Source organism: Equus caballus, chromosome 4 (assembly GCF_041296265.1).
Source record: "Equus caballus isolate H_3958 breed thoroughbred chromosome 4, TB-T2T, whole genome shotgun sequence".
NCBI lineage: Eukaryota > Metazoa > Chordata > Mammalia > Perissodactyla > Equidae > Equus > Equus caballus.
This window is the reverse complement of record NC_091687.1, coordinates 17639252-17666682: the sequence shown is the minus strand read 5'-3', so window position 1 is coordinate 17666682 and position 27431 is coordinate 17639252. Positions and strand designations below refer to the sequence as shown.

General features: G+C 49.0%; 1 protein-coding gene across 23 annotated transcripts in view; it reads left to right on the top strand.

Moving 5' to 3' along the window:
- TNS3 (tensin 3) overlaps nucleotides 1–27431 on the top strand; it is a 260591-nt gene that overhangs the window by 49106 nt on the left and 184054 nt on the right. For 12 of the 23 annotated variants that reach the window (XM_023639034.2, XM_023639038.2, XM_070264397.1 and 9 more), the window contains one exon: nucleotides 17060–17097. The exons of 3 other annotated variants lie outside the window; for them this stretch is intronic. Coding sequence is in view for 1 of the 20 variants with exons in the window: in XM_023639033.2 (XP_023494801.1) it covers nucleotides 17060–17097 (38 nt within the window). In the remaining 19 variants the exon portion in view is untranslated. Of the gene's footprint in view, nucleotides 1–7435; nucleotides 7509–10219; nucleotides 10386–17059; nucleotides 17098–25113; nucleotides 25158–27431 lie in introns of those variants that run through there. 8 more of the 23 variants (XM_023639036.2, XM_070264390.1, XM_023639037.2 and 5 more) reach the window with 4 other exon arrangements.

Genomic DNA, 27431 nt, shown 5'->3' with positions numbered 1-27431 from the left:
GCCTGTCAGACATTGCTCCCATCAGTAAGAGATCCACCCCTTCGCTATCTGATGCCTAAGCACTGGCTAATCAGGGCACCTTGCTATGTTTTGTGTTCGAACGTTAATAAGTCTGTATAGTGGACAAGTGAGGATGACATCTCTTGTTTTCCTTGAACCCCTAGAATCAGGACTGGGGGTTGTGGGTCCACATCATGGAGCAGAGGAGAGTTGGGGGATGGGGCCTCTGGAGAATGCTTGGGCTGCTCTTTGGCATCTTGTCATTGATGGATTTGGGATTTTCTCCATGGAACATTCTCAGTGCAGAGTCTCACCGGTGGGCTCCTCTTGTGTTGGGACTACCTCTTGGCTCCCCTTTCTCCCTGTAGACCCCCTGGCACTTGGTCCCTGATGGCTGCTTTGGGGTAGGGCCGTGAGGGCGAGACTTACGTTGGTTGGACTTCAGTGGGGTGAGGATGTGACCGGGAACCTCAGGGTGTCTTTCAGAGGTAAAGAGCCTGCGAGTGGGCGGGAATCTGGTGTGGCCCCCTCCTGGGAAGGGCCCTTTCGCAGTCAGTGCTGACGATGCTCTGGGAGCCATCAGCATGTCATCAGCTCTGGCCCCTCCTTCCCTTGCTGCTGCCTTGTGTGGGCCTCTGCCAGAAGTCTCCTTCCTCACTGCCCCCCTGGGTGTCTCTATTTCAGATGCACCTTGAGGCCGTTACCTGTTCTCTGAGTGCGTGGGTCCCTCTCACCTCCCTGGAGGCAGCCTATGTGATGGGACCTGGGAGCTCCCCTTCACCTAGACTGGAGGAGCTGTGGCCCTGGGATGGAGAAGTCACTATGGGTGTGTGCCCTGGGCGTGGACCACGGCTAGGCCTTCTCCTACCCACCAGCACATACACACACAGACATGCACATGTAAACACGCACGTGCAAACACACACATGCAGACACACACATGCGCAAAAATTCAGAGGAGGGTGGCCTCGTGGGTGTGTCCCCTGGGGTGTTGATCTCGTTCCTTGTGACCTGGAGCTCGACTTTCCTTGACTGCACTGGGGTGATGCTGCGGCTTCCCCAGGGCTGTGTGGACATTCGTCTGTGGAATTCATTTAGGTCCACCTCCAGGGTGGAGAACAGGGTGTTTAAAATCTACCCTGAGCAAACTGGCATGACATCTGTATGGTCCAGAATGTTCTAAAGCCCGTATTTGTAAATGGCCCCTCACAGCCCATTGGTCGGCTTGGGTGGGTATCAGCCATTTCCCACCTTCTCTGAGAACTCCCTAGAGTTCCAATTTGGGGAGCTGGATCTCAGGATCCTGCCACATGCTGTCCCCAGAGGACCCTGGGCCACATGGCTGTGCAGAGGGGCAGCAGTCAGCTGGCCTCACGCAGCGCCATCTCGTGTCTTGTTTGGCTAACACCCCTCCAGGAATCCCGGTGCGGTACTGTTCTATCTCACGGGTGAGATACATTCTAGGCCCGTGGAGAAGACTTTTTTGACCCACTCACTTTTTCCCTTGAAGAAAATCATTCATTAACAGCTATCCTATAGGTGGCTTCTCTTCTCAAGCATGGTCATCCTCCACATGTCATTTCCATCCAGCAGGACACACTGCCACCGCCTCCTCGTGCAGGGTAGGAAGGCAGGGCCACCATGATGTGGCACCGATGCACCCAGCCCTGTGTCGTGCCTGGCATTTGGCCATGGTGGCTGGATGGTTGGAGGGAACATTGGCAGTAGAGAGAGATCAGGAGTTGGGCTCAGGTCCTGGTTCTGCCACCAGATCCCCTGGGTATCCTTAGACATGGCTTTTAGGAGCATCCTTCTTCTCAACCATAAAATGGATATGAAGATACTGGCTTGATGGTGGAGAGACAGAGCCAGCGAGATATGCCTGAGACGTGCTCATCCAACCGTGCCAAGATGACAGGTACAGGGCCACCCCGACTTGCCCATCAGATCACTCCTTTGTGCTGGCAAGCGGTGCGGCATTGCGCCCTCATGTGCCAGCCTGTTCAGAGGGTGTTGGTTCAGCTCTTCCGGGGGAGGAGCAGCCCGTGTTTGCTGGCTGCAAGTCCTCCGGCAGTGGCTTTTCTCTCACGCTCACCTTCTCAGCGTGTATACGCACTAGCAGGTGTGCCCACATTCCTCGTTCACTCCTTGCCTCTCCTGATGTCATCTCCTAAGGCCACGTTCTTCTGCTTTGAGCCCTCCAATTGCGAGGACATGTATGGACTGTCCTTGTGGAGCTGGGGCCTGTCCTTGTGGCCAGGTGGTGGCATGTGCTTCCCTGGAGCACATGGCTGCTTTTAGCTGAGAGCACTCTGGTGGAGGCCACCTCCTGGGCAGGCTTGGGAAAGCTATACAGACTGTCCCGTCCGCGGCTGGAGGAAGCAGCTGCCTGGATGTGGGCTCGGGAGAAGTCCCCAGGAGCAGGTCCACGTAAAGGATGAGGCCCATGTGCTGGAGGAAAGTCAGGGAGCACCTGCACACTCAGGTCCCTGAGATGGATTCCAGGGCATGGTGGTAGGCAGCATGGGAAGGAAGGCGCAGTGGTAGGTGCTGTTGGAAGCAATGCATTCTGATTCTGGGAGACGGCTGTGCTCCTCTCGTGAAGAGCACAGGGTGGGTTCATAGTGGGGGGGAGTGTTGTCCCTCGGGCACGTATGAGTTAGGGTTGGGGACTTGCCTATATCACTATGTTAGCGACATATCTGTAGATGTTTCTAGATAGATGTTTTGTAGAGGCAAGCTACATCACTATGTCTGCTGTCTTCTACACGGAAAAAGATTTTATAGAACTCCTTGTAGGATGGAAGTGAAAAACATGTTGTGAGATTGCCCAATAGGTTATCATTTTTATGTACATTACTTAATAATTCTGTTAAACGATAGTTACTCTTTTCCTTTTTTGAAATGTAAAGGCCTCTATGTGCCAGGAATCTTTTAGACATTTAAAAAAATTAAATCAGTGTGCGTGCGAGATGCCATGAAGCTGTTCCAGGGTGATCGCAACAGTCTCTTAAAGATGCCATCATCTGCTTCAGGACAGTAGGGTGTATGAGCGGAGATGCTAGGTGCAGGTGAGGTGGTGTGATATCAGTTCCCGTCCATCTGCAGAGCAGGGCCAGGCGCTAAGAGGATGCTTGCTGCATCATGGACCGTGACTGCTCACAAGGTGCATTTACAGGCAGACCCCGCCCTCCTCTGCTCTCTGGACTCGTGGCTTGTCTTTTTCCTTCCTAGTTCTTTTTTTGACGGTCTAGCGAGGAGTGCTCTGTGGATAGTTGAGGGTGAATCAAGGGTCTCAGAAATCATACGGCATGGGAGAAACCAAACCGACAGGAATTTTACTGACCTGGATTTTAATGACAAAGAGACTTAAAATATGTATACCGAACCCCTGCAGAGAAATCTGGAAATTCCATATAGAAGCAGAAACAACTCCAAAGTTTGTAGATCTCTCCCTCTGCTCAAAACTTAGGGAGAGTTGTAAACCTTTCCTTCTTACAAAAGCACAGCTGAGATGCCAGGAATGCTCAGCATGCAGTTTGTGAGGACAAAACATGATAAATTTTGTAAGATTTTAGCAGAGTGCCTAGCATGGAACAGATATGCCGTAAATTGCAATTATTATCAGTATTTTTCTGAGATTTCTTTCGAAGTGACTTCTCTGATGTAGTGGTTAAGACTCTAAGTTCTGCAGCTGTGCTGTCCAACCATGGCCACCAGCCGCACATGGTGGCTCTCGGGCATGTGACACATGGCTGGTCCACGCTGGATGTGCTGGACGTGCAGAGCACACTGGGTTCGGCAGTCATAATGTGACAAAATGATGTAAAATATCTCATTAACAATTGTTTTAACAATGATTACATGTTGAATGATAATATATCAGATATATTGGGTCAAATGAAATCTATTAATAAAATTAATTTGAAATTACTTATGTGGCTACATTACACCCCTGTCAGAAGCCAAGAGCCAGCCAGATCTGGGTCTGAATGCTGCTCAGCACGCCCGGTCAGACACCCTGGGCTTGCAGAGGGGGTTGGGACCAAGTGCTCTTAGCTCACTAATTACCTGCCACCATCTCCACCGACGAGGTCCTGGGTGCCTGTGAGGAAGTGGGCTGGGGAGGAGAAGGGATCCTGGCATCGCCGCCTTTGCCTGGGGAGGGGCAGGTGTCCTGTCCGCACTGATGCCTGGGGACCCAGATCTGTCACTAGGAGCTGACTATGTGGACAGTGTGGACGACAGAGCACAGCCTCTGCTCCCCAGCCTACCTTTGCTCTGTGCTCGTGGCCACCTCCTGAGCTGGGCCCTTCTCCCTGTGCCTTGCCTTCCCTCCTTCCTAACCTGGATTTGACTCTTTGGCTTGGAGGTCTGCTCTCGTTCTGAGCCACCTTCTCCTGGGCACCCTGCTCCTCTTGCTGTCCCCACTGAGAGAAGGGTGTTTTTTTTTTTTTTTTTTAAAGATTTTATTTTTTCCTTTTTCTCCCCAAAGCCCCCCAGTACATAGTTGTATATTCTTGGTTGTGGGTCCTTCTAGTTGTGGCATGTGGGACGCTGCCTCAGCGTGGCTTGATGAGCAGTGCCATGTCCGCGCCCAGGATTCGAACCAACGAAACACTGGGCCGCTTGCAGCGGAGCGCGCGAACTTAACCACTCGGCCACGGGGCCAGCCCCAAGAGAGAAGGGTGTCTTAACTGTTGGTTAGCTTCGTGTGTTTCAAAACATCTGCCTTCGTGGAGAGGGCAAGGGCCCTCCAGGTAAGCCCCTTCCCCAGGCACAAGTTTCTCCCCAGCTGAGACTTACCCGTAGGAGAAGAGTTGTATTCTCTGCATGGGTTTTGCCCTTAGGATTTGCAATGACACCTTTCCTTTCAGGTTTCCTTGTTGATAGTGGGTTGTCCTACATTGCTGGCCAGCAGCCCTTGTAGGGTGAGTGCTGGGATCAGAAGAGGGACTTGCTGGAGGTCCTGGAGCAAAACAGCGCAGCGGGGGCATGTCTTCCAAGATTTGATGGTTTTGTTTTCAGGGATCGCTAGATCGGCTCCAGATGCAACTCTAGAATTGGCACAGCCCGTGCCTGTCAGGGGAAAGATGCCTTTGCAAGAGACCAGTCTAAGCGGCATAAAAACATTAGAGTTAGGTTTTTATGTGTGTTGCTGTTGTTGTCGTTGGGTATCTTCAAAGGGAGTCATTTTAGCTGTTGTTCTTGTCAGCATTCTGAGGAGCTGGCCTCTCCCCTTCCGCGCGGACATGCCTGTAGACGGGCAGGGGCAGGAGGTGGGGATGCCGCTCACAGACTGGAGCTGGGAGCCTGGCAGAGTCAGGGACTGGCTCCTCCAGAGGAAGCTATGGCCCTGGATGGGCTGCATCTCTTCCCTGGTTCTCAGTCTGATGATCTTTACAATTTGCATGTTGAGTAATTAATCTCCAGGATTGCTTCCTTTTGTCAGTAAATGTCAGTAAACATAGAGACCATAAAAAGAGACCATTTATTAGTTTCGTCTCCTTGTAATTTAAATACATGTCATATGCATTTGTGTGTTAAGCCTGTGTATGTGCCCCCTATAGACAATAAGGCGTGCCTGTTGAGTGTATTATCTAAGTAATCACATGCACCGGCTCTGTGAGGTCTTGGTAGAAGGGCCCTTTCTTTGGCTCATTTTCGGAGAAGCAACAGGGTATGGTAGAGGGGAGCATGGACTATGGAGACAGGTTGCCAGCATTCCCAATTTGTCTCCCTGTGCTTGAACTTTCTTTTAGGGTCATTGTGAGTAACAGATTAAATACCTGTGAAACACAGTGAACATTGACTGGCTCAAGAAAGTGTCCAATAGTGTTAGTGATGCTGATGATGTTGTCATTGTTAGTTATGGTGATGAGGGTGACGGTGGTGATGATGATGATGGTGATGGTGGTGATGATGCTGTTTATGCTGCTGACGATAATGGTGATTGTGATGGTGATGATAGTGATGATGCTGGTGTGGTGATGGTGGTGATGGCGGTGACGGTGTTGGTGGGGTAAGTTTAGGGGTGTATTCTGTGACTCAGGCCCATATTTTTACTGTTCCTTTTCTGGTTCATTCTTGACTTTCAAGTCCCTTACTTTCACATTTTAACCTCTTATTTTGCCACAAATTTCGTGTGTTGCTAAATTAGAAGAAAAAAACTCATTTTTAAGGAGCTGTTATGCTCGCACGTAGAGGCTCTCTTATCCCTACTTCTGGAACTTTAACTACAGGCAAAGCCAAAGATGGAAATGATGGTGAGCGATGGAGTTAAGTGTCTGGTTATAGTTCGTCTCGTGCTGCTCAAAACCCTGCTGATGTGGCTTTAGCCCTGTGCCCTCACTACGAGTTAGGGCTCTGTGGTAACTTGTTCTCCCTACTTCATTGAGTTCCCTCGGGTGGTTTAACATGGTCCAGTTTCCACTGATAATCCTTTCACAAACCCAACCTGGTCATATTTTAGATAGGCCAGTGGAGGGCACTGGTATGGGTGACTTTGGTGTTCTGGTACTGAGTGGGTGTCCAGAGTTGTGAGTTCTGGGGGATTTGGCCCCAGGGGAGATGGAGCCAGGAGAAGGCAGAGTCAGACCAAGCAGAAGTGATCTTGTTGGAGAGGTGGTTTGCCTGGATTGAATAGTGGAATAGGAGAGAACAGACTGGAATGGAAAAGAATGGCACAGACTAAAGGAATGCTGTGAAGAGGAACAACTCTAGGAAGGAGCCTGATGGAAATGAAAGTTGAGAAAGGAAGCAAAAAGGAGGCCAGAGGGAAGGTGGAATGGAGGGAGTTTTGTAAGGAAGATTCGATAATGATTTTTTTCCCTTCAGTTAATCTAACACATATTAAGCACCTGCTAGGATAAAAAGATGAGAAAGTTGTGTGTTGTCTTTGAGGAGCTCACAGTCTCTGGGGAGGAGTCCGCCCTTTGAGGAGCCCACAGTCTGGGGTGAAGTCCTGTGTTTGCAGCCATCAGGTTCTGAGGGAGAAGTCTTGTCTATGAGGAGCTCATAGTCTGAGGGGCACCTCCTGTCTTTGAGGAGCTCACAGTCTGAGGCTGGGAGTCCTTCTGTGAGGAGCTCACGATCTATGGGGTGGGGCCTGCTGTTTTGTGAGGAGCTTATGGTCTATGAGGGGAGTCCTGTCTGTGAGGAGCTCAGGGTCTAAGGCGGGTATCCTATCTGTGAGAGCTCACAGTCTACGGGGGGTATCCTGTGTTTGAGGCCATCACAGTCTATGAGGGAGTCTTTTCTGTGAGGAAATCACAGTTTGATGGGGGCATCTTATCTTTGAGGAGCTCACAGTCTGAGGGGGGTGTCTTGTCTCTGAGGTCATCACAAAGTACACACATTAGTTGATTAGAGTTAAAGGCTTGGGTGGATGGGCAGGTCGGTAGGTATATGTGATTCAGTGCTTGCTTTGTGCCAGGTGCTGTATTAGAACCCAGGACATGGTGGCAGTTAGGACCAACAAGTCAAGGAGAGAGCAGTGCGGCCAAGCGGTGAGTGTGGCATTGGGCCCTCTGCCCGGTCCCCTCCTGTCTCATGTAGCCAGTTACTGGGGACGCGGAGAGGCTGGCAAACTTGAGGGTGGATGTGCGAGAAGCAGAGGTGACGCCCAGGGCTCATCTCTCACTTGGTAAATATGTGTGGAGGGTTGTGTAAAAGGTCTGACAAGCTGTGAGACAGTGGCCTGGATTCCCAAGGCTCCTGGAGACATTCTGAAGAATAGCAGTTCCAAGACAACATGTAAAAATGTCGGGTGTTGCAGGCCAGATGCTGTGGGCAGTTGCCTCTTCAGTGGGAGCCAGGATTCTTCCCAGGACTTTGGAAACCCCGCTTGGACCAGGGAGCCGACTGTGGACGCAGACCCTCGGCGGTGCAGGCAAGCGTCCTTGTCACTGATTCCGGGAAGCCCATGAGAAAGGCGCTCGCCACACACCCCTGTCAGACGTGGGGATAAGCTAGGGGTGGAGAAAGAACAGATCCCTGATGGGAAATGCTTGGAGGAGCCGACTCTGGACCCAGTAGCATTGAACTCCACCAACTTTTTCACTTGACGTTTCCCAGCTTTGCATTTTTGCAAGTCAGTGGATGACAACTGACATCTCCTTTTATTGTATTTTTCAGTTATCTGGTTATGACTGAGGGCTGAGCATCTAAAAAGACACAGAAAACTGTACTATTTGTTTAGTAAAGTAACCTTTCAAATCCTTTGCTCAGTTAAAAAATTAAATTATTTTATTTTCTCCTTGATTTCTAAGAATCCATTATATTATAAATATTAATCTTTTAGTGTATTATATTAGGCAGAACATTTGTCAATTTTTTATGGATTTCTGACTTACAGAAATGCCTGTTTCTTCTCATTCTACCTTAATCTGTTGCAAAGGCTCCAGGCAGTTGCTTGTCTGATTTTGTTTGCGGAGCATTTATCATGTGAAAGTTTTAAGATTTGGCTTGTTCACATCTCCCATCATTTCGTTTAGTTTCTATTTTTATTCCTTATTTAGGAATGCCCTCCCTTCTCCCTGGTCATAAAGACGTTCTACAATATTTTACTACAGTATTCATTTCTGCTTTTCCAATTCTGGTCCAATTTCATGGTTGATTCCTCTGGAATGCATGTTATTTATGCTATTTTCCATGAGTGAGCCAGGTTTCCCAGCATGACTTATTACACCATTCGACGTCTCTTAACCGAGTTGTAACGACGTCCGTCTCCTCTGCTGCGTTCTCACGTGTGGATGGGCCCGTCGCACGAGTCTGTTTTTACAGAGTTTCTTTTATACTGTACAGTTTTATATCTTTTCACTTTGCCCATTATAAGCATTGTCATGTATTAGATTTTTAGAAATCATGATTTTTCAATAGCTACTTAATATTTTATTTGTGAGTATGTAACTTTTCCTTTTTTCATTGCTTCGGTAACTTCTTTTTTTCATGGCAGAAAGGAATCTTTGGTATCACTTTGTTCCACTCCTCATTACATCAGTGAGAAGAGTGGCACTGTTGTCTCTCCATGTTCTTTTTGCACTTGTTAGCTGTGACTAAATAGACAGGTCGGGTCTTGCGATCTGCTTCTTCAGTCAATCTCTTTCAACATTGTATTAGGCAGGGTTCTCCAGAGAGAGAATCAAGAGGATGTGTATAGAGAAAGAGATCTGTCATAAGGAATTGGCTCACGTGGATATGGAGGCTGAGAAGTCCCAAGACCTGCAGTCGGCAAGCTGTTGACCCGGGAGAGCTGATGTGTAGTTCCAGTCCAAGTTCAAAAGCCTGAGAAGACCTAGGTCCCAGTTTGAAGACAGTCAGGCAGAGAGATGGAACTCTTTCTTCTTCTGCCTTTTGTTCTGTTCAGGTCCTCAGTGGATTGGATGTGGCCCACCCTCAGTGGGGAGGACGATCTGATTTGCTCAGTCTGCAGACTCAAATGCTAGTCTCATCCAGAAACACCCTCCCAGACACACCCAGCTGATGTTTGACCAAATATCTGGGCATCTTATGGCCCCGTGAAGTTGACACGTAAAATTAACCATCACAAACATGTTGTTTTGATTGAAGTATTTGGGAAAATCTAGCCCCATACAGATATGTATTTGGAAAAGAAAGCATTTTAATAGCCTTTTCAGATTTTTGTGGATATTCTTTTTTGATACTACACCAAAACTCTAGTGATAGATTCTTAAAGTTTGGTTTCAATGTGGAATCTGGAACTGCTTCAAGGAGCTTTTCCTACTCTGCTCTGTTAGAATCCGTTGGTCTGTCTGGCACCTTGCGTGGATCCTTTACCCGGGCATGACATGACTGTGTAACATCATGCACTGTCATTTGGAAATGACTGGCTCACTGAGTTAAGTGGATCTTCCAAATATTGACACATTTATTGTACAATATCAAGAAAATCCCCACATTTGTTTATATCACTGTCGGTTTTATCAGAAAAGTCTTAGCAGTTGTCAAGCTCATGTTAATGGACACAAGTCCTCCAAAATTCTGCTTTCCATTTAAAATATCAAATTTTATCATTGGCCAAATGCTGTCAGCTGCGTTCCTTATCGTGATAGGCACACTTCATTCATTTTTGAAGATGACCACTCAAGTCTGAATGACCATATGTTGCTATTGGGAGTTCTTTCCAGTAAGGGTGATGCTCCCTGAGAGACTGGCTAGCGTAGCTGCCAGCTCACACTCTCACTGTGTGTCTCCCCAGGCCCACTGTCCTTCGCTGTGCAGAGAAGTGCCCTGGGCCCACGTCCCGTTGGTCTCACAGAAAGCTGAAAAAGTGAGAAGTGAATACTGATTAAGCGGTGGACAGTGAGCACCATATTCCACAGCAAAGAAGCAATACTTCCTAAAATCCCTCTACTGCATACCAAGTATGTAATTGTTCTCAAGAGATGTTAGGCATCTTCTGCTAAGTGTGTTGTCTCCCTGGATAATTTGCTTGGGTGTCGAGGTGGCAAGAGGTGTGTGAACCTGTTGGCAAAATATGACTAGAGGCATAAACCTGTGGAAAATACAGAAGAGAAGGGACCCAAGCTGTATCATGGGGGCGGTTTGGGCATTCATGGGAGGAGAGCTCAGGGTGCCATGAACACAGGGTCGCTTAAGAGTTCTGTGGAGAGAGGTCTGGGGAAGCAGAAAGAACATTCCAGCAACCTGTGAGCCTGGCATTGGATGGAGGATCTGGGCCTTGAGAGTTATTGGGTGCTCAGCACACAGGAGTGAGGGAAATTGTAGTAAAAAAAACCTCACAAGAAGGAGATGTTTAAAGAACAGAGTTGGTGTAATTCCGTGGAATCTTCAGAAACTGCATGGATAACAAGAGCAGAAGTGGCAACGCAAGGTGCGTCGATGGTGCACCAGCCAGCCCTGTTCTGTACTCTGCACATGCACTGCGTGTTCTGCTCTCCTCTCAACGACCCACTTCACAGGCGAGGAAGCTGAGCTCCAGATAGTGAGGCCTCTGTCCTCCAGTTTGGAGGATGTGTTAATGATTTCAGCAGGAACAAACTGGACAAGGGAATGAAAGGAAATGGGTACCAAGGCAAGTGGGTTTTTTTAAACCAAAGGGACATATTTGCCTTTAGGGTTAATGAGATTCTTTTCATGTAAGTAAGTGAAAATAAGGAGATTCTAAGGAAATTGTAATGAACATATTGTATAATGCATACATTTACTCCGTCTAAATTTAAAACCATCAGTAATGGTTTTAGGAGGCAGAATCACGAGCTTAGAATAACTGCCTAGTGCTGGGCCCAGAAATGGTGAGAGGTACATGTCTGAGTTTCAGTTCGGAATGGGGCACAGAGTCTCTTTGTTTTAGAACCTGCACAACATTGTGCTCCTTAGACAGACTGCTAGATTTTTTAAAAATGATTTTTTGTTAACTCTGAGTAATTCAAGACTGTTCCTATGATTAAAAGTTGCCTAGGTTTATAAAAGTCCAGTATTTAAAACAAAATACAATAGAAAACCATGAAGAGTCCACCAAAAAACTGTTAGAACTATTAAATTAATTTGGTAAAGTTGTAGCATACAAAATCAACATACAATATTCAGTTGCATTTGTATACACTAAGAAGGAGCTATCTGAAAGAGAAATCAAGGAAGTAATCTAGCTTTCAATAGCATCAAAAACAATAAAATACTTAGGAGTAAATTTAACCAGCAAGGTGAAAGACCTATACACTGAAAACTATAAGATGTTGATGAAGGAAATTGAAGGCCACACAAATAAATGGAAAGATATCCTGTGTTCTGGGATTGGAAGGATTAATATTGTGAAAATGTCCATACTGTGCAAAGTGATTTACAGATTCAGTGCAATCTCTATCAAAATTCTAATGGCATTTTTCACAGAAATAGAAAAATTCCTGAAATTTGTATGGAACCACGAAAGACCCCAAATAGCCAAAGCAATCTGAGAAAGAACAGAGCTGGAGGCATCACGCTTCTGATTTCAAACTATATTACAAAGTTGTAGTAATCAAACAGTAGGGTACTGACATAAAAACAAATATATAGATCAATAGAACAGACTAGCAAGCTCAGAAATAAACCTACCCCTATTAGATCAAAGGAGTCAAGAATATATAATGGAGAAAGGACAGTCTCTTCAATAAATGGTGTTGGGAAAACTGGATAACCACATGCAAAAGAATGAACCTGGGCCACTATGTTATACTCTACACAAAAATGAACTCAAATTCGATTAAAGACTTAACTGTAAGATCTGAAACCATAAAACTCCTAGAAGAAACATAGGTGGTAAGCTCCTTGACGTAGGTCTTGGTGATGACTTTTTGGATTTGACACAAAAACCAAAGGCAAAAATCAATAAGTGGGACTACATCAAACTAAAAAGCTTCTGCACAGCAAAGGAAACCATCAACAAAATGAAAAGGCAGTCTACAGAATAGGAGATATTTGCAAATCATATATCTGAGAAAGGATTAATATCCAAAATATATAGAGAACTGAATAGCAAAGAATCCCTAACAATCCAATTAAAAATGGGCAGAGGAACTAAATAGACACTTTTCCAAAGAAGACCTACAAATGACCGACAGGTACATGAAAGGGTGTCAACATCCCTACTCATCAGGGAAATGCAAATCAAAACTACAATGAGAGATCACCTCAGGCCTGTTGGAATGGCTGTCATCAAAAAGACAAGAGTTAGCAAGTTTGTGAGGATGTGGAGAAAAGGGAACCCTTGTGCACTGTTGGTAGAAATGTAAATTGTTGAAGCCACTATGGAAACCAGAGGTTTCTCAAAAGATTAAAAATAGAACTGCCATATGATTCAGCAATTCCACTTCTGAGTATATACCCAAAGAAATAAAATGACAATGTCGAGGAGCTGTCTGCACCCCCATGTTCATTGCAGCATTATTTACAATAGCCAAGCTATGGAAGCGACCTAAGTGTCTGTTGATTGATGAATGGATAAAGCATATGTGGAATTTATATACAATGGAATATTATTCAGTCATAAAAAAGAATGAAATCTTGCCATTTGTGACAACATGGATGGGCCTTGAGGGCATTATGCTAAGTGAAATAAGTCAGAGAAAGACAACTGCAGTATGATTTCACTTATATATGGAAGACAAAATACCAAAATCAAACTTATAGAAAGAGTAGAAGGATGGTTTCCAGAGGCGGGGGCTGGGGAAATAGGGAGATGTCGGTCAATAGTGCAAACTTCTGGTTGTAAGACGAGTAAGTTCTGGGCATCTCCTGTACAGCATAGTGACCATAGTTAACAACATTCTATTGTATACTTGAAAGTTGCTAAGAGAGTACATCTTAAGCGTTCTCACCACACACATACAAAATGGTAACTGTGTGAGGTGATGGAGGTGTTAATTAACTTGATTGTGGTAAATATTTCACAGTGTAGACATCTATCAAATCATCATGTTGTGCGCTTTAAATATATACAATTTTGTTTGTCTATTATACCTCAGTAAAGCTGAAAGAAAACAACAACGAAGAATGAGCTGCCAGTGTTGGCTTCTGAGAGAGCAGTAGATGAGAGAGGCTGATGGTCAGAGTAAACGTGTACGTTTTGTCCTTTTGGGCCTGCGTGGTTTGGGGATGCATTTTTGGGGGAAAGTTCTGGTGCTTTCTGTGGCCTCCCTTCTCCCTGGGACTGCACTACACAGAGAGGTGGTCAGGTAAGGAGGTCCCCCGCTGTGTGCAGCCCTGCTGGACACCGGCTTCTGAAGGCACACCGAGAACAGGCAAGGGTTGGTACAAAGCTGCCTGGGGAGTGACGCCTCAGGTCTCACCCCAGTCCCCAGTTGCCCCTCGGTCAATAGGCAGAAGATCGGTAGCTCCTTCATGGGGCACAGTCAAAATTTGGCAATGCCTGTGCAACAAAAGCTTGTCATAGTGCCGTCTGTGCACGGGTGGGTGCTCAGCCTGTTAGCTGCCGTCCCTCCTGTTTGTGTTGCTATTCTCAGAAGCTGTTGACACACAGTGAATGAGGCTGACCCTGGATGAGCTTGGCCCGGTCAGGAGAGGTGGACACACTGAGATTACTTTGAAACGACAAGCCACTGGAGGAGTGCTGGCGAGAAGAAGGTGCCCAAGGGGCTTCTGGAACACTTTTGGGTGCTTAGCCCTGCCTGTGAGGGGCAGGCAGAGAGAGGGAGGGCTTCCTGGTGGAGGAGGCATCTCCTGCCTTTGGTCTTGAAGAAAGAACAAAGTCTGCTTGACACAGGCTGTGTGGAAAATTCTGGGCAGACAGCAGAGCAGGGAGGTGCCTGAGGATGGTGTGAGTGAGCACTGGAGTCAGGGAGGAGAGGCTGGGGTTGCTGTTGGCATCGGCCACAGAGGACGTCAGATCGGTGCTCAGGAGCCTGCACTTTCTCCTTTAGGTGAAAGGATTGGACAGTGAGTCTGAACACTGTTCACTTCAGTGTTTATAATGTGTTTTATAATGTGTTTATAATGTGGCAGGTGCGGCTGGATGAGAAGCTGGGGCCTGGGGCAGAGAGGGGCTGGAATCCCAGCCTGCATAGGCCACAGCTTGGCCCCATCACTCTCCCTGATGGGCTTGTTGTGAAGAGCGATTGCAGTAACACACGGGAAAGCATCTTGCACAGCACCAGGCGCCTTTCCCACAGGTTGACGGCTGAGTTGCTATTCTGAGGAAAAACCAAGGGACCAGCCCTGTTGCTGGCAATTGGGTGGAAAGTCCATAAAACTTTGAGGGTCAGCTGCCTACATACCGGAAACAGGGGGTCCATCTCTCGGGATCTCTGCCTTAGTGCTTGGGTACTTGATGTAATTTCACATTAGTTAACCTTTGTGAATGTATTGATTTTACCCTGCAGTGGCCCATGGCTCTCTTGTGGCCAAGTTGGCCATCCACTATGACTGTCACACCATGGTCACCATGCTTCCACTGACTCTTTTGGGTTGTGTTGGCCCATTGTATTAATTAGTTGCTGCTGCATAACAAATTACCCCAAAAAGTTAACCTGATGTTAGCATCTGTTACTTCTCAGTGTTTCTTTGCATCAGGAATTTGGGAGTTATGTGGCTGGGCAATGCTGGCTCAGGGTCTCTTCAGAGGCTGTGTAATCTGAAGGCTTGAGTGGGGCTGGACCGTTTCTGAGGTGGCTCCCTCCCATGGCTGGCGAGGTGGTGCTGGCTGTTGGCGGGAGCCCTCAGTTCCTCCCACGTGGGCCTCTCCATAGGGCTGCTTCGGTGCCCTCATGACATTGCCCCTGGCTCTCCTCAGAAGAGTTGATCCTGGAGACCAGGGCAGAAGTCACAAGCACTGCCATCCGTCACACTGCCTCATCACACAGACCAGCTTGGTGTCACTGTGGGAGTGGACTTCACATGGGCACAGGCACTTTAGGGTCACTGAGGCCATCTTGGGGGTTGACCCCCGTGTGAGGTTGTGCTCCCGTCCCAGGCTGACAAGTGGCCTGCCTGTCCGATGCAGTGTGTGGGCAGAGCGTCCTGTGGGTCCAGGGGGTCCTTCACCTGCATTTCTGCTCCTTCTCACTTACGCAAAGGCCAAGGGCCTCCCACTGTGCCTCCTCTTCGTCTCAGTCCTTGCTGCTGGCCTCCGGCTCCTGGCTGTTCTCCTGTCTGGGATTTTGATCTGGTGTGGAAGCCCCTTTAATTCCAATGGCAAGTGTGTCTTGCTTAGGAAATCACTCATCACTTTTGCAGGGCACCCATTAGAAGGTGTGGAATAAATGTTTGTGATCGCAAACCTCAGAGGCATGGAAAGACAATTTAAGAAATAGATCTTGCAAAGATAATAACCCTGGCCGTTCTCCGCTCGAGTTCCAGTAACCGCCAGCCGCTGGCCTAGTTACTCTGTCTATTTTATCCTCATTCACTCCTCTCGGACCTTAATGAGTTCGGTATTTTTGTGCTCAGCTCATAGAAAGGAGGGGGATGTGGTGGGGGCTGAAATGTTTGAGCCTTAAAGTGCCGAGCCAGAGTATGGGGCCTGTCTCCTGGCCTCCAAGGTCTTGTTCTTCCAGGGTCCCCACACACTTCCAGATGTCATCGTTTCAAAGCAGGGTCCCTTGAATGGTTCCATTTTGGTATTGCAATAACCCTGGGAGAGGAAAGAGAGGCCCAGAGAGGTCGCTGGCCCTGCCCAGGGCAGCCCAGCTGGACAGGGCCAGGAAACCCCCAGGCACATGCCCCCCACCCAGGTCCTTGTCCCACATCTCACCACTGCTCCCAGGGGTTCACCAAGGATGGGGGAGGTGAGGGAGTGTACCAGAAGAAGCCACTTGGAGCCCACACGGGAACCTGCGATGGGGTTATTCATTCCTCAGTCTCCTTGTCCTGCCCTCTCTGCCTGGAAATGTTGGTGGGGCAGGGCTGCACCCCCAGCCACCGTGGGGTGGGGGCAGCTTTCATGTCTTGTCAGCACAGCTGCAGCCTCTGGAGGGCGGGCCTGTGAAATCCGCATTGGTTCCGGCTCTAAATCTGCATTGTTGGGGCCTCCGAACCGACACATGCCACTCTCAGGACACACAATAGCCCGGTTGAAGGATTCCCCCGTAGGAATTTAGACATGGATTTATTCTGACAGTCAGTTCTTAGTTGTCGGAAGTGGAAGGAACGTGGAACTCAAATATGCGACTTTCTCGCTAATTTAAAGGCGCCAGTCCTGATTCTTATGGGCATTTTCCAGTTTCTCTTCTTTCCTTAGGGAGAGGCTATAATTTCCAGGCAAACATTACTGCTTTTTACTGCTCAGATTCACCGCCTTTCTTCTTCAGATTTGGCTGCACGCACCCCTGGAAAAGCCAGCCTGTTTGGAACTGCTCCCGAGAATTCCCCGTCTGCGCATCTGAGCCCTTGCTAACAGCGCAGTCGTAGCTGGGTTCTTGCACACCATGTCCACCCCACGCTCTGTTGAAACTCAGCATTGCGTCACAGGGGCCAAACCTCCCTCACTCCGGATCTCTTCAAGACTTGAGACAGTTTGGAGATGTAAAAACTTTCGCTGCAGAGACCGTTCAACACACACACATTCTTTCTCTTTCTTTTCCAGCCTGCAAGTATTCGTGCCACAAGAAATGTGAAGCCAAGGTAAGCCTCGCGTTGCTTTCCCATGGGGCTTTTTATGGCCGAATTGGCCTTTGTTGAATGATGTGCATGGAAGGGGGACTGCTTTGGACCGTGGCCACTGAAATGAAACTCTTAAGAAACAGCTATTAGATGCTTTCCGATAGGGTGTATACTTTTCGTCTCAGGAATAAACTGAAGAGCTATGAAATCCATGGTTTTAATTATAGAAAATAACTCTGAAGAATTTGGTTTCACCTAAGAATTCAGTAATTTTGTCCTGGCTGTGTCACAGCCCTGTCTCTGTAACAAATGATCCCTTCTTTCTCATTACACGGACAAGCTGCTTTCCAGGGCGGAGAGGGGGCAGGAAGAGGGTGCAGGGCATGCGCCTGGCCTTGAGGATTTTCTGGCTTCTTCGGAGAGTAGTTGTTTGTGGATTGGTTGGGGTTTTCAGGCTGTTGGGAGAGCCTGGGATGGTTGTCTGGCATTTGAACATCCCCTGGAGGGGTTAATTTGCTGAGTGGCCCCACGAAGCACTGGAGGCCCGGGGTGCTTGTTTGGGTTTGGGACTTTGATTGGGGCAAATCGAGGAGGCCTAGAAATGGCATATGGGAAGCTGAGGCATCGAAAGGATGGGGCCCTGGTTTTCCACCTGGATCACTGTGTCTGCACGTCTCACATTTTTCAGGCGTGATGTTGGTCGGAAGTGGAGCCAGAGCACACATATCAGCCCTGTGGAGTGGCTGGCCCCGTCTTTGTGGGAGCCCAGCAGATGTCCTGCTGGCCGCCCCCGTGGCCGGAGCTCCAGGGAGATGGGATTTTAGAGAGTCTTGGGATTTGTTGCTGCTGTGGACCTCGGGGGTCACTAGTTCCTGAGAATTTCCGAGGTGCCTTTGGGCTCTGATTGGAAGGAGCGGGCTGGAAGAGGGCTTCATGCTGTGAGCTGGCTTCTCGTTGGTGTGTCTACCTGGGAGGACTGGGGCTCTGGTGTCCTTCACTCCCCACTGCACGTGTGTGTGCATGCACACACACACATGCACACACTTCACACTCATACACACAACATGCATGCACACAAATGTATACACACGTGCACATGCACACAATGCACACTCCCACATGCACGCACATACAGGTACATACACTCACACGTGTATACACACAGACATGCACACACACACTTGGAAGAACTACAGGCGAGTCCAGCCCTATTTTTTTTTTTAAGAGAGAGATTAAATGACATTTCTTTTTAAACTTTTCATGATGGAGAATTTGGGACACATGCAGAAGTAGAGAGGCTACTACAGAGCTCTGTGCAACACTGTTACTCAGGCCTGCAACCCATCCTGTCCTCTCCAGACCCCCTCCTCTGCCTCTTCCGAGAAGTCACACGATATGTGTTTTGAGCCGGATCAGGAAAGACGCCTGCCCATGGTGGGGTTTTGGGGCACTTCTGCTGTCACTCTCGGTCTCACTCTGGAGAAGGCTTCCCCTTTCCTGCAGGGCCCGGAGTCCCGCCCTCACACTCATGGAGCGGCTGATTTCCCAGCCTGGTTTATTTTAGGTCTGCTTTGCCCACATGTATCCTCTTCTCTCGCGTGTCCCAGGTACTGTTGATGGAAATGAGTGTGCGGAGCAGAGATGCCCGTATGCAGTGGAGAGTGGGGAAAATACCACCTGGGAGAATGTTCCTGATTTCACAGAGGGTTTTTCCCCATCCCCCTCATGAGGATTTAGGTGTCCTCCACCTCCAAGGGTCTCGGTTATAGTGAGCCTCGTCCTGCGTAGCTTCTGTCTCGTCACCACAGTGGGACAGATGGGGAGAGCCATGCCCAGAGGCACTGCCTGTCCTGTGTCATTCCTCCACGTGTGTGCATGTGTGTGCACGTGAGTGTGTATGAATATGTTTGTGTATGTCTGGGTGTGTGTTGTGGGAGTGTGTGTGAGTATGCACCTCCGCCTGTGACAGTGGCTATTCCTGACCTGCAGCTGCTGTGGGCACCATTTCTTCAGGGGGCCCAGTGCCAACTACTTAGGGAATTCAATTCTTTGGTTGAAAGAACATTCCAAAAGTCTTAGCTATCACTGATTATGGCATTTCTAACTGCAGTAATTGGCAGTTTGCTGAGAGGTAGATGAGCTTTTACTTTTGTTAGATCGTGGTCGGGGGAAATGTATCCATATTCATTTTTTTCACTGATGCAGCTTTGAATGCCAAGAGAGAGTGCCACCGGCAATAACAAAGCCCCTTCTTATTCCAAGGCTGTTGTGGATACGAGGGCCCTAAGTTCTCAGCTGACCCTGGAGATGAGCAGGGGGTGGCTCAGTGTCCCAGGAGCTGGGATGTGGTTCTCCTTGACAATTTGGGTCCTTGGTTACCGCATGTGTTATGTAACCATGCGGGCTCCCTAAATGCAGGCGTGCCCTGATTTCCTGGGAGACAGTGAAGCTTTGGCTGAGGACACAGGCTTTGGCCTAACGTGCGACCCTGTCTGGCCACTTACTGACTCGGGGATGGTATGTGCCGAGGGTCCCCTCTGTGATGGGAGCCCATGTACCTATGTATGAAGGTGGGAACACCCAAGGAGTGACGGCAGCCGAGGGTGCAGCACGTGCCCCAGAGCATGTTATTGTGTTAGTGTGGGGTGAAACCCATTGTCATTGTCATTGCCCTGGTGTGCCGGGCCACCATCACAGAGTCCCAATCAGGCCTAGGATGTCCCCTCTATAGGGTGGATGATATGGAGAGAGCCATTGGGGCTGAGCCGGGGGCTGAGGCAGGGAAACCTAGTCATGAGCTGGGTTGCTAGAGGCCCTGATGGACCGAGGTCACTCTCTTCCTGGCCATCAGGCAGTGTGTCCCCTCACGTAAGGCTGTGGGTCAGAGGGCACACTGAGGCAGAGACCTGGGCTTTAGTCCCAGCGGGAGCTTCTTGTCTGCAGGAGCAGCTCCAGTTATCCTTAGCCTCAGTTTCTTCGTGTATAAAATGGATGAATAATACTTCTACGATCCAGCTGGAAATGGCTTGCTCTTCGCTGTTAATTTTGGTAATGTTAATTATTAGGCTTTGGGGAAGTCAAATAATTTATGTATAATTACTGGAAAGTTTGGGATTCTAAATATTTTGCTCCCTTGGAGGCTGTGCTTGTTCAGTGGAGCCCTTTGAGCTGTTTGGGCATCGTGACTTGGCTTTTTCCTGGCCTCTGGTTGACTCATTGGCAAGAGAAGAAAGGAAGTAGGAGAAATAAACTGGTTTTAAGAAGGCAGATGATGGTGAGGAGACACGGGGGGATAGGGTCCCTGGTGGTGCCCCTGAAGTGAGACGAAGGCAGGGTTCTGTTCAGCTTGGGCCAGTGGGCAGGAGCACCATGAAAATGGGAATCACCTCCTTGCTGCTCGAGGCCCCAGGCATTGGTCCCTGCATGTCTGCCCATCCCAATACCTGCCCACAGGTAGAGGCACGTCCAGTTCAGGCTGCTAAGTATTGTCTTGGCTCATCAGAAGGTATATAGACCTCCAGATGATTTTTGGCAAATGGAAGGACCCCACATATGGACCAAACAGTGAGTTGGTGGAGCTGGAACGTGCACACGGTGGTGTGGAGCACCACCTCCTGGAGGGTCCCCGCACCAGCCTGGCCTGAGCCACCTGCCATCTGGCTCAGAAGGTGTTGTGGGACTCTTTTGTTCTTTCCTTGGCCTGCATAGCTTGCTGTCAAGGGCCAGCTCTCTTCTTTTACTCGACACACTTTGATCGTTGGAGATAAAGACTTGGACCTTGGGTGCTGCCCACCTTGGTGAAATGGGAGCCAGCTTTCAGCACAGGAGAGGACTCCCAGGCTCTGCCCAGCCTCTGGCTCCTGCAGGGGCCTCTTCTCCCTTTGTCCTCGTTGTGGCTGTCACGTTGCCTAAGCTGGGAGCTGTCACCTCCACCTCCCACTAGAAGCAGAGCTCTTTCTGATAGACATGCTGCTCCTCTTCCTGAAGAGAGAGCGTAGGAGGCAGACGTCACTACGTGGGGATGTGGAAGGAGCCTCCCAGAAGCCCACCAGCCAGCCTTGATCTGCTAGGGAAGCGCCCGGCCTTCCTACAGCTCTGGGTCCGGGCTGCCCGCCCTATGCCCGCTCTGTGCCGTTAACAGGCTTGGGCACTGTGAGCATGTGGCCAAGGAATGCATCTGGTTGTGCTCAGTGCCACAGTATTCAAGATGGAGGGGACCACCTTCATGTCCCCATGGGATGTCGGTGGTGGCCTTTATTCATTGGGACCCCTTGGTCCCATTTGTTCACGGAGAACAAATGACCTGAATTTGTTAGTAAAAGGGCAGGACTGAGAAGTTTTCCATAGAAAGCAGCTAGCCCCGTGAGCACAGAACTTGCAAGGGTCTGTGTGTTCATCACTCCTCAGCTCCCACGTATGCGTCCTGTGGCTTCCAGCAGCGTGGTAACCTCATCTGAAACCTGGAAGGCAATTGCTGTCTGACAGGGTGGTTTTGGGGTGATGTGAGATCACAGATCTAAATATCTAGCCCAGCAGCTGGTTTATATGTGCTCGGAAGTAACAGAAATCAGCCAAATTACTGAGGGATTATCAATAGCCTGCTGAGTGCCTTGCTGTTCTATCGTTTAATTATCACAGCCTCCCTCGGAGGTAATCCTGTTCTTGACCCCGTCTTAAGGTGACGGCTGAGACTTGAGGGGGCCACAGTGCCCGCCTGGTGGACAGGGCCGGGCCCCAGTGCCATGTCCTACCCCAGCCCGAGCTGCAGACGCTGCGCCCTGGCCTCTCTCCTGGTCTCTGTGAATGTTTACACATTCCTCCCTCCCCCTTCCTCCCCACTCCTTGCACTAAGGCAGGAGGCAGTTAATTTTTAAACTGGCCAGTTCAACAAACATTTCCTGATTTCCCTCTAGGCCAGGCACTGAGCTGATGCCCCAAAGTAGTTCCCTGACCACGGGTCCGTTTTGGGCTAGAGAATTCCATTGATCCACCTGTGTTTGACAGACGTGTGTGTGTTTTAATATTGGACAGCTGATTTTTGTTTGTTTTTTAAAATTAATAGGTGTTTTTTAGAGTAGTTTTAGGTTCACAGCAAAATCGGGGGGAAAATACAGAGAATTCACTCTTACATAGAGCCTCTCCCACCGTCAGCATGTGCACGTTACAATCGACGAGCCAGTTTGGATACATTGTTATTAACTGAAGTCCATAGTTTACATTAGGGTTCACTCTTGGTGTTGTGCGTTCTATGGGTTTGGACAAATGTATAATGATGTGTATCCACTATCCGTTATAGTTTCACGCAGTTCACCGCCCTGAAAACCTCTGTGCTTCACGGATTCATCCATCACACCCCCAACCCCTGGAAACTACTAATCTTTTTACTGTCTACATAGTTTGGCTTTTCTAGAAGGTCATAGAGTTGGAATCACACAGTATGCAGCCTTTTCAGATTGTCTTCTTTCACTTAGTATTATGCATTTAAGGTTCCACTATGTCTTTTCATGGGCTGAGAGCTCATTTCTTTTTATTGCTGTGTAATATTCCGTTGTCTGGATGTCCACAGTTTTTTTTATCCATCCACCTACTGAAGGACATCTTGGGGTTGCTTCCATGTCTTGTGTTTAACTTCTGTGAGTTGTCGCTGGAGTCAGAAGAGGCGTTAAGCATGTTTTAATTTTGTTCTTCCAAAGGGCGCTTTTCTTTCCTTTTCCATAAGATCCTTTTCCTAGTAGGCTGTCCTCACCAGTCTTTTTTTGAGTCACTCCAATGAGAAAAGTCACCTTAACCTTACTTGAGGTACGTTCGTGGCTGTGGCTGTTTTCCTACCAGGAACTGTTATTCTGAGGCTCAGCATCTGGGAAATGGCCCCCCATGTGGCTTCCTGCTGACAGAAGCCACGGCACGGGCTCTGGGTTTTCTCTTAAAGTCCACGTGTATCTGTGTCAGGAAAGGGTGTGCTACTTTATACAAGCAGGGCAGTTTCCTTTGTACAGGAATTAATGTTTTTAAACCCAAAATAATCTGGGCCCCCAACAGGAGCATTGACTGCGGGGTCTTGGAGCTGTCTTGGACTTGAAGGTGGCCAGCAGGATGGAGCCACTGTTAACTGGAGGAGCTTGTCCACTGAATGCCTCTGCCGGCAGCAGTTCTGGCATCTCCTTCCATGGGCACCATTCTGCACACTGTCTCTGGGGGGTCCCACAGGGACCTGCTAAGCGCTGCACAGGCGAGCAGCCACTGTGTCACCGTTTTACACTGGAGGAAAGAGAGGCTTCTGAAGCTGGTGGTGGCCTATGGAGGGTGACAGGACCGTGTGGCTTGTGTAGTTGTGTCATTCTGACTTCATCATTTGCTCTTTAGTGCAGCCTGGGTTTTAGCTATGGTTACGTAGGGTTTACTAGCTCTGTCTGAAAAAAGCCCAGAAGGGAATTATGATCTTCTTTTGAAATAACACATTTATTTTAAATGTCATTTAATTAAAAATCTGTCTTGTTTTCTCTAAATCGCCGCTTTTCATTGCATGTTGTGCTGTGGCTGATAAGCAGACCGCCACACATGTCTCACAGGAGGCTGCCCTTCCCCACCGCACTGTTCGGCCGAACGGCTGCTCACCTGTTAGCGGGCTCGTCCAGCCGGCTGGAGGCGGGGAGGGCAGCCGGAGAGCCTGGCCCGCCGCAAGGCCAAGTGCACTTTGCTGTTTAGATGGGGACGTTTGAAGTGCCCTTGGAGCCTACTTCGGAGCCGGATGCTTCTCCCTCCAGCACCGGTTCTAACCTGAGGAAGTGGCCTCCCGCAGCCATCCCCTCACCATGCGCTGTGTTGTGGGGGCCGCTAGGCCTGGTTGTCACAAATTCTTGGCTAGCCATGTCTCCTGTGAGGGGAGGGGACTGAGCCTGGGTGTTGCTCAAGTTTGTTAGAATTGCTTTTGCAAATGCCGTCAGAGCTGAGACCACATGTTTCTGCGACTCCATTAGTGGTGGGCTCTAGGCTTTTGGGGAAGACTTGACTTTTGATAAATCCCACAATCGTTGGCACCAGAATGCTGTGCAGAGCCAGCTCCTGCCTTCAGGACTGGCATCTTCCCTCAAGGCTTGACTCAGACCTGAAGTCAGCTCCAAGAGAGTTTTAGTGTTGTCAGTTTTGTTTTAATTAATTACAGAATTATTGGAATATTTGCATAGTGTCATAAGGTGACTTTTGAAGAGCTGCAGTCATTTAAATGTGTACATTCTGGAAGCTTCCTTCAAAAATAGCTCTTCCTGCACAGTCATATTCAGCCAGTTCATTGTATGGTCCTTTCCAGAGAGACCACGTGAGTGAGGCCTGCATGACCAGTTAGCCAGTGCCCTGTGTCCCCCACATCAGCCGGACTCGGGGACGGGAGGAATGGTCGCAGGAATGGTTTGAAATATTTTTAGCAAATTAATTCTGGTTTATTATTGGACTCACTTGGTGCAAAGGGGACTTGGTTACACATGAGATGATCAAATGCAGTCTGTGTGAGTCTTTCCCGAGCCTGAAATACAGCATGGAGGAGGTGGAACTACAATTCAAGCAAGCGGGCTCGCTGAGGCCCCGGAGGGGCAAGTCATGGGCACCTGGCTGCAGGGCTGCAGGAGGACGGTGCCATCTGACCTCACGAGCCAGGCTTTCATAACACAATAAGGGCACCTGGGAATATGAGGCCACTCCGTTCAAAACAGACGACACTCTCAGGATGACAGTCACAAATGTGTGACCGTTTGTACTGGCCCTGTCATGCCCAGCAGGGCAGGAGCCCGGCCGTGGAGGGCGTCCGATGCAGCCTGGGGGAGGGACGTCCAGGTTGGGCTGCCCTGGGGCCAGGCTGCATGGGCACATGTTGCTCATGCATAAACAAAAACAAGAAAAAGCACTTGGTGAACATTTTCCTTCTCTCTGAGTGTTATGACCTGATTCGCCAGTTCATGAACCTCCATAAAAGGTGATTATTTGTTTCCTTGCTCCCGCCCTCTTTTTGGGAGAACAGGTGTAGAAAGTGGAAATTTCCATGCGTAGCTGCCAGAAGCAGCCCCCAAAGCCTGGGACGCACAGCAGAGGTATGAGTTCTGGCTGCCCTGCGGTAGCTGCATGACCTTGGGCCTCGGGCTCTTTCTCCACCAGATAGGAATGAAAGTGCCTCGTTCCCACCTGGGGGCTTGGCACGCTTTCCGGGTATGGCAGCAGTGTTCCTTTAACATCACCAGACCGGTCCGCTCCTTGCCCTGCTTCCGTGCTGATGCGGTTTGCTCTGGCGTCCAGCGGCCTGATCTTGGCGGACGCAAGTTTTAGGGACTTTCCTGGTGGTTTTTGGGGGTTGTGCTCCAGCTTTGGCCAGGAGACCACATTCCGGCCGTGAGAGAAGGTTCTGAGCTGGGTCTTGTTCTCTGAGGTCACCTCCCTACTGCCCATTCCATCCGTCTTCCAGGCCCCGCATTCGGGCTGGGAGTGGTGATCAGAGCCCTACACTGACTTCATTGTCCCCTTCTTCCCCTGTCAGGGAGGACATGCAGGTGGGCTTGGGGGACCCCTGTAGGCTTCGTCCTCAGGGCGGTGGCCTTGGGCCTGTTCCCACTGTACCTGCAGACACTCTGTGCCTTGTGGCAGCTCAGCCAGGGCACAGGTGTCCGGGGACAGCCATGCCACTGGTCAGAGCCCCTTGAGGACACAGGGCCAGCACTGAGGTCAGGACCATGAATGTGGCGTACCCACCTTTCTGGTGACCACTGGTGTGCATCTGGGAGTGTTTCATGGGGTCTGTGTGGGCATCTTTGTGCCTCTCATTTGAAATTTCTTGTTGTACATGGAGAAGAACATTTCTAATCTAGTTGCTGGTTTTATTTTTGGGTGGCTGCTTCTGGAACATAGATTTTTTGGTATTGAAAACCCTATTTCTCTTTCTTTCAGCTACATTATTAGCCACAGGATGAAAACAGTTAACTAATCATTCGAGTTCCCACCTCCAAATTTTAGTTTGTAAAATTAAACTCCAGTTTACCTTGTGCTTTGTTTTTTCTCTTGTAAAGCTATTTATTTTGAGCAGGAATTCAGGAAGTGCCTGCCTCCCCTTTGCCTTCAGGCACAGAAATAGCTCATGGGTGCCCTTTCCCCGCCTCCCAGGAGCCCCCACACAGTTCTTTTTTGTGTGTTTCTAGGCGTTTTTGACTCTGGCCTTCTCAGGCACCGTGTGTCTCTCCGCGCCATTCACTCCTCATTCCCCCGGGAACTTTCCTGACCCGGCAGGGGTCCCTTCTGTGCACGAGAATCCAGCCTCTTAGCCTCCCCTGCCCCTGCTCGGACCATCTTTATGATAATAAATTCATAACTGCTGCTTTTCTGGAGGGTGGGGGAGGACAGAGTGTCTGAATGACTAAAACTGGCTATGAAGTCAGAAATTCTGATTCTGGAGTCTATCTAAAACATTTTTGTCCTTTCACAGACTTCTTTACTTTGAAAAAGCATTTTGCGGGGAGTTGACTGGCCTCGAGGCCCCTTGGAAAGCTTCGTGCTGCCCAGCGAGCGTGGGGACCTCATTCCCGTGGGGGACAGGACAGCGGGAAGGAGCTCGTGGGCATTTTAAGGTGGACCCGCTGGACCTGCGTCCTGGTGGATGGGGAGGGGGCTGCAGGCACTGCTCAGGCTTTCAGTCGTGGATTCTGGGTGGAGAGTGACGCTGTCAGCAGGAGTTTGTAAACGTGGATGGAAGTTCAGCTTCATTCAGGGTGAACCGGTGTGAGTTTAGTGGCTATGTTTGTGTGGACAGTTGGAGTGAGCTAGCTGACCATATGCAGCCTAATGCTAAATTAAAAAATTTTTAAGATTTGATGATAAGTTGTGCACTATTAAAATTTCTCATTTCCTTCCCTTGTCAGCCCTTCCCTGAATCAAAGGAGAGTTGGTGGAAACCAAAGTATTCATTGTACTCTTTTTAGACACTTTCAACAAAATGATTTTGGGGAAATTCTCTCAGTATCCTCCTTGTGGAATGTACCATTTTTGTCCTTAAATACCTGTTGTTTATGTTTGTGCCTTTTCTTTCTCTTTGTAACCAGAGGGAAGTGTTAAAAAAGTCATGAGGGGCTCACATCATATCTAACCCCGCTCATAAAGAGAAACAAAAGTGCACGCTTCATTGGCACAGCTCATTGTCCCATTTGTCCTGGCTCTGTTCACCTGGCCACAGAGCTGCTCCTGTTGAGCCTGGTCTGGTTGAGGGGTAAAGTCTGAGGGAGACCCTTCTTACTCCGCGTCTCCTGGTCTGCAGAGATGTCCTTCCCACATTGTTGTCTGTGTAAAGTGTAAGAGGAGGAAGGGGCTTGGTCGGGGGTGGGGGG